We start from the raw sequence: 16032 nt of genomic DNA on the forward strand, positions 1-16032 counted from the left end.
AAATGATTATGATCGTCTCCAAGGTCGAAGCTCCTTTATCCCTCATACGCACAGACGTGTTCGAACATCAAACAGATGACCAGCAGGCTCCCCCAAATTCAACTGTCTGGAAGTACATGCTCTTTACCATATATCCTCCCAATCTACAAGGAATAGTTCGTAATCCCACATAATAGAATAAAAAGGTTATATACCATCTATCCTCCCAATCTGCAGAACAATTAGAATTGATACACATCATGCCAATTCAATTACTAAATCTCATCCCCAATTTTGTTGGCAATTTCGTTTCTCAAGAGAAATGCATTCATACAATTTTGTCCACTTTGGATTATTCCCTCTAAACAGAATGCCATTGACCTTTCTGCTTTGGTAAGCCCAGCAAGTTACACATAAAAAATGGAGTACTTATAGCATGAATGATTTATATACTATATTGATAAATTAGGACATTCGTTTGAACTTACAAGTATCATTTTAAAACACATTACTACAGAATTCACTTCAAACTTTCATCTCTCATGCTATTAGACCAAAGAAGCATCCCCATTTAAATAGACCTTGTGCCTGCGCAAGCACTTGCAGTAATGTCGGCTCCTGACCAGAGTTAAAATAGCTTCCCATTAACAATAATTCTTTGTGGCCATGATACCCTAAGCCTGCTATGATTCCTTTCCAGAGCTATATTTAATCAGACCATTGAACAACAAAGTTGGTTCAAATAGACATAGTTTGTGCAAGTGAAGAATGCAACAAATCACTCATCAATCTATGGCTCAAATAGAAGTCAGTTCAGATGCAACCAAATGCCGCAAAATCTTCAATGTATGCAAGAGTGCCAACAAAAGCCAGTTCATCTTGTTGTTCCCAATCCATACTGGTTGTTCCCTTCATGCTTTGGTGGTTCCTATGATTCATGTTCATCAGTCTGTAGGGCATTCCCACATGCACCTGTGATGTCAAGCACCAATCAAGAAATGAACAAGCTAACAAAAACTATACTAAACGGAGGCCAGCAAAGATATGTTGAAAGAAAGGTCCAATAGTTGAGCACTATTTTCATATTACAAGTTTGGCAATATCAATTTCAATATCTACATCAAACAAAGCCTTTTAAGAAAAATAAATCATATCAACGGATTTAATATGGAGGGAGGATTCTAGATAGTTGGTCTCACTGAAAATAGAGGTGAGGGGCTGTGCTTTATACTGAAGCGATAGTAAAACAAAGACCGTCAGACTATTATAATGTAAGGCATGCACTGACACGTCATTGGTGTTGTAGCCCTTCACCGTATGTGTGATTTCAGATTTATATGTGTTTGATAGAAGAAAGATGATTGACTGAACTGCAATACAACCATCAGGTTGGGCATTGTTTATGCATTGGAAGGTAACTACAACGGCAAATAAAAATTAAGGACGAGTAAACAAAAATAAAAATAAACTCTAGCCGTTATTGCCCAATTAGAACCGTTGGATAATGTACAACTCTCATATTTTCAACATACCTTGAGTAACGGTAGAGAGAAGATGGCCGCATGTCAGTTCTGAATGGGAACAGAATGCAAAACGTTATTTTTCAACTGGCTGATTTTCTGGCTGTTTAAACCGCTCGGGACGCACAACACGTGTCCGGCCCCACGCACCACTTCCTTCCCTTATCTCCCGAAGTCGCTCGTCCTCTGTTCGTCTTGCTCCCCGCTCGTCCTCTATTCGTCTTCCTCCCCCAATCCCAATCCCTTGAACGCTCTCTTTCTCTCCACCACCCCATCTTCCATCTCACCTTCTTCTCCAACGCCTCCCATGCTAGCCATATGTGCCCCTCCACGCGTGCTACCCCCCCTGCTGCAAACCATGGTGTCTCCGCCATTGATGCAAGCAGAGGAGAGCTGCACAACACCAAGCTCCGCTGTAGCAGCACCTGAGCTCCGGCGCGGCCGGTGTTGCCCTGCGGTTGCCATTGCAAGCACGTCAGATGGAACGCCGCCGGTGCTACCGGGAGGGGTGCTGCAACCGATGGATCTCATCGGCGGTGGCGGATGCTTCCAATGCAGCGCGTGTGTTGTTGCGTCCTCGCAGATCTCGGAGGGCGGCAGAGCTGCAGTACACCACACCGGTGGGTGGCGGAGCTGCTGTTGCGACGGGGCATCTCTCCTCAACTCCGGCTGCTGTGGAGCTTCATCACGACACCGGTGCTGCCATGAGCGTCACTCATACGTTGCATTGGAGCTTCACCGGAGCCGGCGGTGCTGCATTGGAGTCTCGCCGGACACGTCATGGCTATAGTGGAGCTCGTCCAGAGTTGCAATGGAGCTTCGCCGGAGCGTCGGCGCTGTGTTGGAGCTCCGCCGGGGCTGCAATGGAGCTCCGCCGGGGCTGCAATGGAGCTCGCAGGACGTCGTCGGTGTTGCGTTCAAGAACCGCGCGGGGTAGCAATGGCGTTGTGAAGCTGCCGCGATGCGCTGCTGTCGTGGCGTTGTTGTGATCCAACGGCCCCAGGACACGGATCTGACGGTTGAACAGGCGGATGATCTAGCTGATTCGTAGCAGCGGCCGAACAGAATTGCATGCCCTATAGAAAGAATAGCAGGATGGGAAGTTTATGGCCCAAAATGATCGAAGAATATTTTGTACAATCTTACAACTCTAGGATTAAGATGAAGTAGAAAATATAGAGAAACATAACCACTATGAAGAAAACAATGTTATCATTTTTTAACCAACCAGTGTACTCATCGAATTCAAGGGGCACGTGAACAGTACCAAATCATGATGGTTGTGCAAATTTTCCACTAACATTACTTCTAGAAGTACATGAATCAGTAACGTGTAAATATTTTTTTTTCACTCAGCTTGGAATCGGCAAACCAAAAGAATCTACAGGTTTTCTTCTTTAGCCTTTTGGCCAAGCGTTGTCATTTTTGACAGATTTTTGCGATGCCTATTTTTGAGATCCTCAATTACTACCATTTACATTGGATCTTGACTGTTGAACTTCTAGGTAGTATGTATCAGTTCGCATAATCAGGCAAACACAAAGCTCTAAAAGTAACATATCCTTTCTTAGTAGCACCAAAATTCTGTCATTTATCTCTAAAATTCTCAAGGAAATATTTTCTCCTAAAGCCTAACTCGTGATGAATTTCAGACAGCAAGTATGCAGTTGCAGACACAAAGGGCACATGCAGTTGACCATGAGGTTCTTGAAGGCAATTCATCTAACGCTTGGTGCACACCCAAGAAATTTACAGGACAACAATACTCACAGTTTGGAGAAATGAGGTGAGGTCTTTTGGCTGGAATGTAAATGGTAGTACCCATCTTTACATCCTTGCGTTAGTGTGTGGGTTGCTACTGATGCCCCATGCGATGTCACATGATGTGGCGAATGATCGAACCAAAAAGTACTGGTTTGAGAAAGATAGTTGACCTGGGCAGGTGTTTGAGTCTGGTTATTAGTCGATGATGTAGGTCCTGGGGACTCTTGGTCATATGTTTCGCCAGCGATCAGTGTCTCTTTCTTTGAGAACAAACTCCAATCCGCAGAACAAGCATCAAGCAAATGATCAACAAAAGGAAAATGTATCCAACTATGTACGCTTACATATCTTCACATGCTCAATCTGCTTTTTATGATGTTCATGGTATATGAAATGATTAAATGTCCTTATTCACCCTTAGATATATATTTGCCAAATCATGAAGTCCAGTAGCTGCCCTCAAACTCTGTAAGGATCAGGCACATGCTAAGGTATGCAGCCCACGTTAGGCTGTGACGGGAAGGATTACAGGGACTTTTTTTCCAACAAGAAAATGAAAAGATCTATTTATTCACAAAAATATAAGTGAGCATCTGATTCAAGGAAAAATACTCCTAAGGCAAGTATAACAGTTCATGATACTCACCTAGCATTCACAAATAGAGATTGGCCATGCCTTCACTGCCTGATGAGGTTGTCAATTTTATTTTTCCTTGTTCGGAAAAGATAATGAAGATTAAAATGATGGGTCTAGTATGTCACTTCAGCAATAGGATGCAGTCACCATATTTTAGTTAGATGAACATAGATTAATGCCAAACGTTTTCATTAGTAGAATATAATGGAACAATTCCATTCTCAAAATGTTGGAACATAATGCATCAAGTCCAATGAGATACACTACCAGAAAGAAATGATTATAATTCCCTAAACACATAACCATACCGTTAAACAACTATCTTCTTCTCCTTTACCGCCCCTGTTGATGGGGCATCTGGCTCACAATCCAGCCTCCACCCCCACTCAAGGTCTTCTGATCGAGATATGGAAGAGTCAATTAAAAGATGAAATTTGAATTTAAGATGATTTCAATTCTGCAATGAAGACAAGGCTAATTAATTTATAGTGTGTCGGCCCTACCAAGATTAACCGTAGGAAGCGCCTCTAGAACCAGAATGAGCAGCTCACATTCACTATGTTGAGTAGCTGCATGAGCTGCTCATTCTAGTCCTGGAGGTGCTTCCTATGGTTTTAATTGTAGTCTCAGATCTCTATATTAGCTGTGTTTTCCAAACACCTTTGGCTTCAATAGCAGCAATGTGCTCTTCTGCATCATCATATGAAGAGGACTCCAGATATGGATGCATGGGTAGATTCACTATCATGAAGTAGCATAGGAGTGCTAAAAAGACTGACTCAGACCTTGCTACCGCCATATATTTCCCGGCGTTATTCAGCCTTTGGTAATCATAATTCTGTTAGCATGGTATCAAGTATCATACTGCAAGGCATCCTCACTACTGCTGGAGCAGCCTGTAGTTTTCAACAGCATGTAAAGTGGCATTAGGGGTATACCTTAGACTCAAAACTTATAACCTGTTTATACTGATCAAAGGAATAAACAACCTATCAATTAAATCAAAATCACATGACATGGCGAATGATCAAACCAAAAAATACTGGTTTGAGAAAGATAGCTGACCTGGGCAGGTGTTTGAGGCTGGTTATTAGTCGATGATGTAGGTCCTGGGGACTCTTGGTCATATGTTTCGCTAGCGATCAGTGTCTCCTTCTTTGAGAACAAACTCCAATCCGCAGAACAAGCATGAAGCAAATGATCAACAAAAGGAAAATGTATCAAATATGCACACTTAAATATCTCCACATGCTCAATCTGTTTTTTATGATGTTCATGGTATATGAAATGATTAAATGTCCTTATTCACCCTTAAATATATATTTGCCAAATCATGAAGTCTAGTAGCTGCCCTCAAACTCTGTAAGGATCAGGCACATGCTAAGGCATGCAGCCCACATTAGGCTGTGGCGGGAAAGATTACAGGGACTTTTTTCCCAACAAGAAAATGAAAAGATTTATTTATTCACAGAAATATAAGTGAGAATCTGATTGAAGGAAAAATACTCGTAAGGCAAGTATAACAGTTCATGATGCTCACCTAGCATGCACAAAACAGAGACTGGCCATGCAATCTTCACTGCCTGATGAGGTTATCAATTTTATTTTCCCTTGTTCGGTGAAGATAATGAAGATTAAAATGATGGGTCTGCTATGTCACTTCAGCAAAGTAACATGTAAAAATACAGTACAACACTCATTTTAGCTTTCCACAATATTGGCAAATATCACTTTTAGCCATAGGGTGGAGTCACCATATTTTAGTTAGATAAACACAGATTAATGCCAAACGTTTTCATTAGTACCATATAATGGAACAATTCCATTCTCATAATGTTAGAACATAATGCATCAAGTCCAATGAGATACACTACCAGAAACAAATGATTATAATTCCCTAAAGAAGTGTGTACATAGAAATTATAGCCAGACAACTTACTGTAAGCATGGGCTCCCACATGGCAAAATCATTATTCCGTTCTGATAAGACCAGCAAAATATCATAGACAGATACCAAGAAAACGCCAGAGCGGCAGAAAATATTGATCAATTATTGGTTACTGGCAAGACAAAAGGTAGAAGGAACCATAGTATAAGTAAAAAGGGAACCGCAATTTAAGTACAATGGAACCATATGAGTATATGAATGCAGTTAAGGGGGAGCTTGTGTCGTATCCATAATGCTCGTTCGCGGTGGTTGACTTGCCAGACCAGGTGGACCGATTATCCCAATCACCATGAAATCATTGTTCTCCATCAAATACTTCAAAAAAGGAAGAAGTAAAAAACACGAGTTCAATTTTTCATGCATGCCATTTAGCAACCAGTAATTCTAAGTTTTAGTTGTAACGTAAACGTATAGGACGCAAGTATCAATAGCCGGATTGTATATATGTCGAGAACAACTGTGTGCAATACAAGGTATATCTCCACAAATAATTCTAGTGTACACTATACATATATAGGTTAAGAACTACTGTGTACTGACCAGCCCTTCTGAAATCCCTGGTCCTATGTGATAACATACACGAAAAATTCTGCTAACCTGGAAGGTTGTGGGCACTGCTGAACCAAATGTTGAATTCAGAGAGAAGGAAGCAACAAACGACTCCATTAAATATATCCAGGGAGAATACTTCAGAAAATTAACGAATCCATATGCTTAATGCTGAATGACACATCAATGTGTGCACTGGCTCAGATCAATCGTAATCACAACATCCCTCCAGTAGTATGTACATTTGCTAAGTTTTTATAGTGACAGAGAATAATAGCATGACATACGTACATTCAAAACTCGACCAGTTTCCATTGCTATCATGCCCAAGGGAATTGTCACAGATCTACTGATCCTAAGTTACTTTGATCCCAGCATTATCAACGTAGCAGACACAAGCAAAATGGTAGATTCTGATTTTCCCACCTGGGTGCATCCATCTTGCCCGTCGATAGGAGGAGAGCTCTTCCTTCTGCCCTGAAAACGTCGATCCCTGGAGGAAGGACTTCCATCCACGTCCTCACCAAAGGGACCTGTAAAAGCACAAAAACACAAGCGGGAAACAACGCAAGACCAAAGGAAACATCAATTTCCACCGCTCACATCAACTTTTCTTACCATCTCATCGGTTGCGGAAGGAAAGCCTCGCGGCCCGTGCCGCGGCCGCGGACACTCCCTGCCCCGGCGACGATGGCGGACGACGAGTCAGGGGCCCCGACCAGGTAGGCGTGCTGGATGAGGTCGATGCCGGCAGGTGGGGCGGAGGGGCAGCAACGGAGGAGGAAGAGGTGGATCCGCGACGACAGCAATGGATCCACGAAGAAGTGTGTACAATGAGATACACTACTAGAAACAAATGATTATAATTCCCTAAAGAAGTGTGTACATAGAAATTATAGCCAGACAACTTACTGTAAGCATGGGCTCCCACATGGCAAAATCATTATTCCGTTCTGATAAGACCAGCAAAATATCATAGACTGATACCAAGAAAACGCCAGAGCGGCAGAAAATATTGATCAATTATTGGTTACTGGCAAGACAAAAGGTAGAAGGAACCATAGTATAAGTAAAAAGGGAACCACAATTTAAGTACAATGGAACCATATGAGTATATGAATGCAGTTAAGGGGGAGCTTGTGTCGTATCCATAATGCTCGTTCGCGGTGGTTGACTTGCCAGACCAGGTGGACCGATTATCCCAATCACCATGAAATCATTGTTCTCCATCAAATACTTCAAAAAAGGAAAAAGTAAAAAACACGAGTTCAATTTTTCATGCATGCCATTTAGCAACCAGTAATTCTAAGTTTTAGTTGTAACGTAAACATATAGGACGCAAGTATCAATAGCCGGATTGTATATATGTCAAGAACAACTGTGTGCAATACAAGGTATAGCTCCACACATAATTCTAGTGTACACTATACATATATAGGTTAAGAACTACTGTGTACTGACCAGCCCTTCTGAAATCCCTGGTCCTATGTGATAACATACACGAAAAATCCTGCTAACCTGGAAGGTTGTGGGCACTGCTGAACCAAATGTTGAATTCAGAGAGAAGGAAGCAACAAACGACTCCATTAAATATATCCAGGGAGAATACTTCAGAAAATTAACGAATCCATATGCTTAATGCTGAATGACACATCAATGTGTGCACTGGCTCAGATCAATCGTAATCACAACATCCCTTCAGTAGTATGTACATTTGCTAAGTTTTTGTAGTGACAGAGAATAATAGCATGACATACGTACATTCAAAACCCGACCAGTTTCCATTGCTATCATGCCCAAGGGAATTGTCACAGATCTACTGATCCTAAGTTACTTTGATCCCAGCATTATCAACGTAGCAGACACAAGCAAAATGGTAGATTCTGATTTTCCCACCTGGGTGCATCCATCTTGCCCGTCGATAGGAGGAGAGCTCTTCCTTCTGCCCTGAAAACGTCGATCCCTGGAGAAAGGACTTCCATCCACGTCCTCACCAAAGGGACCTGTAAAAGCACAAAAACACAAGCGGGAAACAACTCAAGACCAAAGGAAACATCAATTTCCACCGCTCACATCAACTTTTCTTACCATCTCATCGGTTGCAGAAGGAAAGCCTCGTGGCCCGTGCCGCGGCCGCGGACACTCCCTGCCCCGGCGACGATGGCGGACGACGAGTCAGGGGCCCCGACCAGGTAGGCGTGCTGGATGAGGTCGACGCCGGCAGGTGGGGCGGAGGGGCAGCAACGGAGGAGGAAGAGGTGGATCCGCGACGACAGCAATGGATCCACGAAGGCGGAGGCGTCCGAGGGGTTCCGCGGCGACGGCGGCGGCGGATCCACGATGGCAGCGATGGATCCAAGAAGGCGGACGTGCGCGTCCAGATGGGGATCTATGGATCGGCTTTCGGCTCCAGAAGGGCGGCAGGTTCGTTGTGCGAGTGGGACGCCTTTGATGTGAGACCGAGGGCGGCGGCGAAGGGATGAAGGGCGGCGGCGGCGAAGGGATGAAGGGCGGCGGCGGCGAAGGGATGAAGGCGGCGACGAACGAGGGAAGGGAGTCTAGCATGCGAGTCGTTCTCGCTCGAGGGCATGTGACGTCGCTCGTACGTGTGGGGTTTTTCTTCGCTGGTTATTTTTCGTAGGTTCTTTTATCGCTGGTTAATTTTTGTAGATTTTTTTTCGTCTCTTGTCTCGGGCGCGATCGGTGCTTACGACCTGAAGAGCGCGGGGGCTGGTGGAGGACTCGGTACGTGGTTTTGTCGGTTCGTGGCGGGTCAGCGGGAGGTGGGAGCAAGTATCAAAGAAGTACCAAAAAAGACCGGATGAGGTGGGACGAATATAAAACCCGAAACGCGAACTACCAACTGAGACATTAGGAGTAGAGATTTTCAAAAGATGGCCATTTTGTGCTGAAATTTGGCCAAAGGGCCAGTTTTGTGATTTTTCACGCGGCCGTTGGAGGGTTATGAGCTTGGAGGGTGAATTTTACATTTGGAGTGGAGTTTGAGGACCAAATCGTATAAAGGACATCGCCGCCTGCGGCTCAACGAGTTAAAACCCTAAAACCCAAACCTGCTCCTCCTGTCTTTCCCAGCGTCGCCTCCACATACTCCAGTCAACCAATTCGCTCCCGGCCACCACGGCAATGGCCATGGATTTGGACGAGCCGCTTGCCGCGGAGAAGGGCGAGGTGGCGCTGCAGCAGCTGCGGCGCGCCGACCCGTCCGTCTACCTCTCCCCGTCCGCCGACCTCGCCGCCGCCGCCCGGGCGGCTCTGAAGCACTTCCACTCCTCGCTCGCCGTCGTCTCCCCCGTGCAGCCGCCCCCGCTCCCCAACCTCCTCGCCGGCCCCAACTTCGACGCCGAGCAGATTTGGTCCCAGAGCGAGCTGCTCTCCCGCCCCCTCCTCCCCCACCTCCACCGCCAGCTCCGCCGCCTCGAGCACCAACCGCCTGCGCAGCCGTCGGCTACTCCTCCGCCGTCCAAGACCGCTGAAGCCGAGGAGGGCCCGTCAGACGAGGAGGAGGATGGAGAGGGTGACGAATCGGAGGAGGAGGAGGATGAGGGTGGCCTGGAGGACACGGATGACGAGTTGGAATCGGGGGAGGGGGAGGATGAAGAAACGGAGGAGCTAGGGGCGAAGGCAGGGAACGGGGTGGAGGACAGGTTTCTGAAGATGAAGGACCTGGAAAAGTTTATGGAGGAGGGGGAGGAGCTGGAGTACGGTGGGGGTTCCAAGGGAGGAGAGAAGAAGAAGGCTAGTGTAAACTTGATGGAGGACGATAGTGATGAGGAGGATGTGGATGAAGATGACGGGGGTGATGATGAAGATGATGACGATTTGGATGTAAGTAATTTGTACTCACACACTCTCTTTATATACATGGAATGATTGTTAGCTCTGATAGAATCTAAGATGTAGAACCATAAGTAATTCATTAAGGGAAGCCAAAATTTCTTATGGATGTGCAATATAAATGACTTAACAGCTAGTGCTAGTTCATGAAATGCATTGCACACATATGTTTATAGCTACTGCATAGACCAATGTGCTCCTTTTGACAGTTATAGTGTTAGATACCACACTTTATTGATGAAGGACATTAACCTGAATTCCTTTCTTCTTAATTTGATTGGTGGCACTATTAACTGTAGTTGGAAGATTTTGAGTCTGATGATGAAGAGGGTGCGGGGAAATCCGGCGGAGATATAAGGTAAGCATTTTATGCTAATCTCAAGTATGCGATTGTGGTGATTGTGAAAATGTGAATCAATTTGTATTATGTGCTCCTTATATCTGTTAAAGTGTGCCACAGCACAGTTCATCGATCATGTGAAGATATGACAATAGTAGCCATGTAGGATTTTAAAATTGCTTGAACAATGCTTCACAACTCTTTCCCAACTTGTAACACATAGAAGATAAATTGATCTATGAAAAAAATCAAAGGGTGGATAATTGGGAATTTCTTATGCATGATATTTATGCACGTTCTAGAAATTCCACACTGTTAATATACAAGATATCACTACATGAGACTTTCCTTTCTTTAGGTGAATAGAAGGGAAGGGAGCCTTCCTTTCATTGACATAGGGGAGAAATTAAGTATTAATACTTGTGTGGAGATGGACTCAATTATAGTAGAAAAGTAAATAATGAAAAAGAGCCCCGTTTGTACATAATTTGTTGATGAGAGGGAAAAAAACTAGCCTATGAAAAATAGATTTAATGTACAGAAGCTTGCTGCCACCTGTACTGGAGATTTGAAGTAGTAATTTACCTTTGTGGGGTTGCAGTGAAACAAGTCTGAAAAGAACAGAAAAGCATGATTTTGCGTACCACCTAACATAGAAATTAACCAATGAAAAAGTTAGATTTCATACAGAACAACTTTCGTGCCACCTTTACCAAGACAGGGAAAAGGCTATTATCCAATTGCCAACCACCTCCATGAGGGTTCAACAAAAAAAATTCACAGAAAAAGGTGTCACTACTCACTTCTACATAACATAGCAAGTTGATTTTACTGGAGAGATAACCAAGTCGTACAACTTATTTGCTGGTGCAAATGTCCCTGTTGGACAGTCGTAAGCACCCATCTTTTGTAGTGCATGCATTACAGTCCTTTCCTATCCCACCTACATTTGCCCAGTAAAACCTCTACAATCCGGACATGTTCTTTTAATGCCGAGCACATGTGCTCCCTTTTAAGTGTGTGTTTGAAGCTTCAAAAATTCAAAACGGATCTTACATGTACATGTCAGAGCGCACTATGTATCTTCAATGTTTTGTGAAGGCACCACTTGATTTGTGATCTGCACTAAAACGACGACGACAACAACAAAGCCTTTAGTACCAAACAATGTGGGGGGTAGGCTAACTAAAACGACAAGAACGAGAGGCTAAAAAGCAGCTTTATCTGCTCTATTTTTTTGTTGCACAGGCCGCAGAAATGAACCAAGTTTCCTCTCATGCTTCCAAATGTTTTAAACAATTCATGCGCATCGATATTGATTATTCTGTGCACTTGAAACAGTCTGAAGCTTGAGAAATAAAAGAAAATGCAGAATTGAAACTTGAGGTTATTCTATAATCTTCCTTAGGCTGTAGAATAATGTTATATATCATGCATTTTGGTTGCCATGAATTTTGTGTTGTGCTTTTAACCAGCTAAGAGTGTCTTTTCAGGTATGAGGATTTTTTTGAGGAAAGCTGTAAGCAACAAGTCAAGAAGAGAAATGGTTTCACAAAGAAAGTCCACTTCAAGGATGAATTGCATGAAATGGAAGTGGATAACATTGAGAAGGATGATGTAAATGATGGTCCAGCATTAGAGGTACTCATTTCAGTTGAAATAAGTAATGCACATATACTTGTTTATCAACATGCTTTCCCTTCTATGCAGGATGAACAAGGTCTTTCAACTCATGAAAAGGGGCTCTTGAAGATGCGTAACCAAATAGACATAATGGAGAAAGCTAGTCTTGAACCCAGTAAATGGATCATGCAGGGAGAGGTAGCTGATAGCATGTTTTGGAAATGAGACATATTTCTGACTCACAATATTGTGCTAGTAATAGTTAATTACCATTGCAATTGTGTTTTTTAAACGAGTTCCTTTTGTAGGTTGATGCTTCCAGGAGGCCCAAAAATAGTGCCCTGGAAGTGGATCTTGATTTTGAGCATAATGTAAGACCTGCCCCAGTAATCACGGAGGAAGTCACAGCTTCTCTCGAGGAGATGATCAAGAAAAGAATTGCGGAGGTAATATTTTTCTGGATATGTCACTACGTTCGTAACTGGGTCAACACTCAACAGTAGTATACCGGGAAATAGTAGAGTGAAATTGTGAGGAGTTCTTTGGTTATTTCGTTTTGTGACTCTGCTAGTAATATTGAGATAGCTTCTCTTGTTTCCTGACAGGGTCATTTTGATGATGTTGAAAAGCCTTCAACCTTGCCGTATAAAGCTCCAAAGCAGCAAATGGAGATGGTATGGTTTTGATCGGTTGCAATAACTAGAATTCTTTCATGATAACAGTATGATAATTGTGTGATTCACTATTGTTGCTATATTTCAACAGGATGAAAACAAGAGCAAAAAGGGTCTTGCCAAACATTATGAGGTCTGTATTGTCTTACTATGATCTTATTTTAAATCCAAACGAGTTGGTAGATAGGATCAGTTTTAGTATAGTTCATCCACTAACTGATTCTTTTGCTCTTCCAGGATGAGTTTAAGGAAAAAACTGGCATTGCACCTGCCACACTTGCTATTTCAGATGAACTGAAGAATGAGGTGAGCAATCAATTGTTTTTACTAGAAAACCTGAGTGACATTGGATTTACCTATCATGATTACAGTTTTATTCTGCTCTTGTTGGTCTTAATTGTTGTGCAACATCTGATACATCATTTGTGTTGGATTGAAAGATAATGTCCGCTAAAGAGCAAATCTTGCATTGTCTTGTTAGTAAAGGCATGCCAGATGTTATTATATCCATCTAAATTAGCAAGTTTTCATGTTCCCTGCTTGTCCTGGTGACTGTAGTGTCAATATATTCATCATCACTTTTTCGTGGTGCACAAGATGCTTGTCATAGTACGAAGTACTCCCTCTGTCCGATAATATAAGAGCGTTTTTGACACTAGTGTAGGGAGTACAATTTTAATACCGATGCTCAGTGATGGTTTATTGCCATGCGATGGATATGAAGTTCGCTATTGGAATTTCCGGTGTTAGAAAAATACTCCATTTTGTAATGAATGAGAAGAAATGGATTGCTTCAGTCACTATATGCGTTACGTTAAGCATACATATTGCGTAGGTCACACTTGATACTTTACAGTTATCTTTTTTTTTTAAGTGCCCTTACTACATTGGCCAACTTGATTTTATGCTTCTGTTTCCTGCAATCTTTCCACCGGTGCTATGTGCATATGTTCTCCTTGTCTTTATTATGATATCAACTATCAGTCTGGCTATGTGGATATTTTTGTGTTACCAAAGTGATACTTCCTGATTCTGACTAACTTCTTATTCAACTCAGGCAAATGATTTATTTAAGAGGATATGCTTGAAGTTGGATGCGCTCTCTCATTTCCACTTTGCCCCAAAGCCGGTATGTGATAGCTCTCTATTAGACAGCAGCGTATAATACCTAAAGTTTGCAATTTTTGGTAAGAAGGACAAGTGTTGTCTTTTCAGGTCATTGAGGATATGTCTATACAAGTTAATGTACCTGCTCTAGCAATGGAAGAGGTACCACAATCATTGTTTTTCTCTCGTGAAGTTATTCTATTTGAGTATTTCATTCATGTAACGACTTGTCTTCCTCCTTGCAGGTTGCACCTGTAGCTGTTTCAGATGCCGCAATGCTCGCTCCCGAAGAAGTTTTTGAAGGGAAAGGGGATATTAAAGAAGACGCGGAGCTTACACAAGCTGAGCGCAAAAGAAGAAGAGCCAACAAGAAGAGGAGATATGCAGGTATTTTTTTCTCTATTAGGTCTTTGGGGGTTTCACTCGCCTCGATGGCTTTCAAAAAGTCCTCCCAAGAAACAATGAATCCTGCTCTCTACTTCATCACCAGAGTAATTCATGGTTGTATTCAGTTGTATTACTCCCTCCGTTCCTAAATATATGACGTTTTGGTAGTTCTTGAACTACCAAAACGCCATATTTAGGAACGGAGGGAGCAGTATATTGGAAGATTTGGAGTAGCGCAATCGCACACATAGACTGAATTGTGTTGGCAACATGACAAAACCTGCTACTTTGCCATGCAGAATCACACAAGGAGAGGCCAGCCAAGCTGCGGAAAGAGAACTCATCAAATATATAGGAAGCTGCTGCTTACATGCTATGTATTTCGAATCTTTGGGGTTAGTTGGAGGGAGGACCGCCACCAACAATGTAATGCCTTTCGTGATCTGATGCCTGGCCTGCAATTTCAAGGCTCTGATGTAGCCAGTTTTCGAGCTTTCATGCAGTGTAAAAGCATTTCCGTTTAGAATTTTTCATAGGGGAGTGAGTGTTGTCTTCTCGAGTAGCGGGGTTAGCAGTGCTGGAAAAAATGGAATTGAACTCTTGCGAGTAAAAATGGCATGCACTATATTGGTTCAATGCATCGGTGTGTACTTCCGGCACTCGAAGCCGAATTCAACCCAGAAACTGAGCAAGGTGGTACACAGTTTGACCATATTCGAATACAGTTTGACCATGTTGTACCTCCATAGTTAAAATTTTGAGATTGACTATTGAGCGCGGGAGCATCATCATCATAGTTTTTTTTGTTTTTTTTTTTTGCTGGGGAATCATCATCATCATTATTGTAAGTTTGCAACCATTTGCTTAGTTCAACTCCAACGGACGCTCATTTTTTTCCGTTTGGATAGCGGCGTCCGGCCGTTTTCCTAGATGCGCTAACCGTTGGGCGCATCTAATCCAGCATGGCTGCCTGGAGCCTCTATGTATACTTTTTTTGGGCCATCGGAATACATTTTTTTATTTCATTCAACGACATATTGATACATTAGAATATACAATTCACCAATTCTTCACTAGGGAAGCGAGAACAAAGAGAACACAGAATCAAAATAAGACACTTCAAAAGGTAACCAACTTTCATAAATGCTCCCACTAGTTGGATTAATATCTTCTCTATATCTTCATTGTTGATCTGCGGCTTTTCGAGTTTGCACACTTATTTCTTGTTCGATTACAAAGAATTCGATGTTGCTTAACATCTAGTCTCACCTCTAGCCTTCATTTTAGCAACGAATGCTCAAGCTTCTATCAATTTTCTTGTTATCAATAGATCAATGTAATCTTCTTCCCGATATCAAAACTTGCACCCATCCTACACACAAATTTGAGCAAGCAATAAGCTATTGACAATGCGTCAAATCTGTCGTGAAAGTGTCACGGCAGATGTCCTTATGGAAGGACTTAGTTGTGGAGCCATTGCGACGAGGTTAGCTTAAAGGGGTTAAACGGGACAAAGGACACGGAAAGTTATACTGGTTCGGCCCCTTGCGGTGAAGGTAAAGGCCTACTCCAGTTTGAGGTGATATTGCTAAGGTTTCGATTACCAGGGAGCAAACACGCTTTGCCTGGCTCTCGATCTGAAGTTTCTT

General features: G+C 42.8%; 1 protein-coding gene and 1 long non-coding RNA gene across 3 annotated transcripts; one reads left to right on the plus strand and one right to left on the minus strand.

Annotated features, from left to right (window-relative positions):
- Positions 1-449: 449 nt before the first annotated feature.
- On the minus strand, positions 450-7218 carry LOC123103084 (uncharacterized). 2 transcript variants are annotated; one of them, XR_006449648.1, is made up of 4 exons: positions 6824-7218; positions 4966-6163; positions 1512-4796; positions 450-951 (listed from the first exon to the last, which is right to left on the minus strand). It is a non-coding gene; the product is annotated as an uncharacterized lncRNA (long non-coding RNA). The 2 variants fall into 2 exon arrangements; XR_006449647.1 differs by having other exon boundaries at positions 1512-6163.
- A 2229-nt stretch (positions 7219-9447) lies between these two features.
- LOC123103083 (U3 small nucleolar ribonucleoprotein protein MPP10) lies at positions 9448-15019 on the plus strand. The gene is made up of 12 exons (XM_044524575.1): positions 9448-10243; positions 10552-10610; positions 12086-12233; positions 12303-12413; positions 12524-12661; positions 12821-12889; positions 12981-13022; positions 13127-13195; positions 13947-14018; positions 14105-14158; positions 14242-14383; positions 14683-15019. The coding sequence occupies exons 1-12, from the start codon at positions 9542-9544 to the stop codon at positions 14736-14738; spliced, it is 1662 nt and encodes a 553-aa protein (XP_044380510.1). The 5' UTR covers positions 9448-9541; the 3' UTR covers positions 14739-15019.
- The last annotated feature ends 1013 nt before the right edge of the window (positions 15020-16032 follow it).

The sequence above is a fragment of the Triticum aestivum genome, chromosome 5A (genome assembly GCF_018294505.1).
Source record: "Triticum aestivum cultivar Chinese Spring chromosome 5A, IWGSC CS RefSeq v2.1, whole genome shotgun sequence".
NCBI classification, from domain to species: Eukaryota; Viridiplantae; Streptophyta; class Magnoliopsida; order Poales; family Poaceae; genus Triticum; species Triticum aestivum.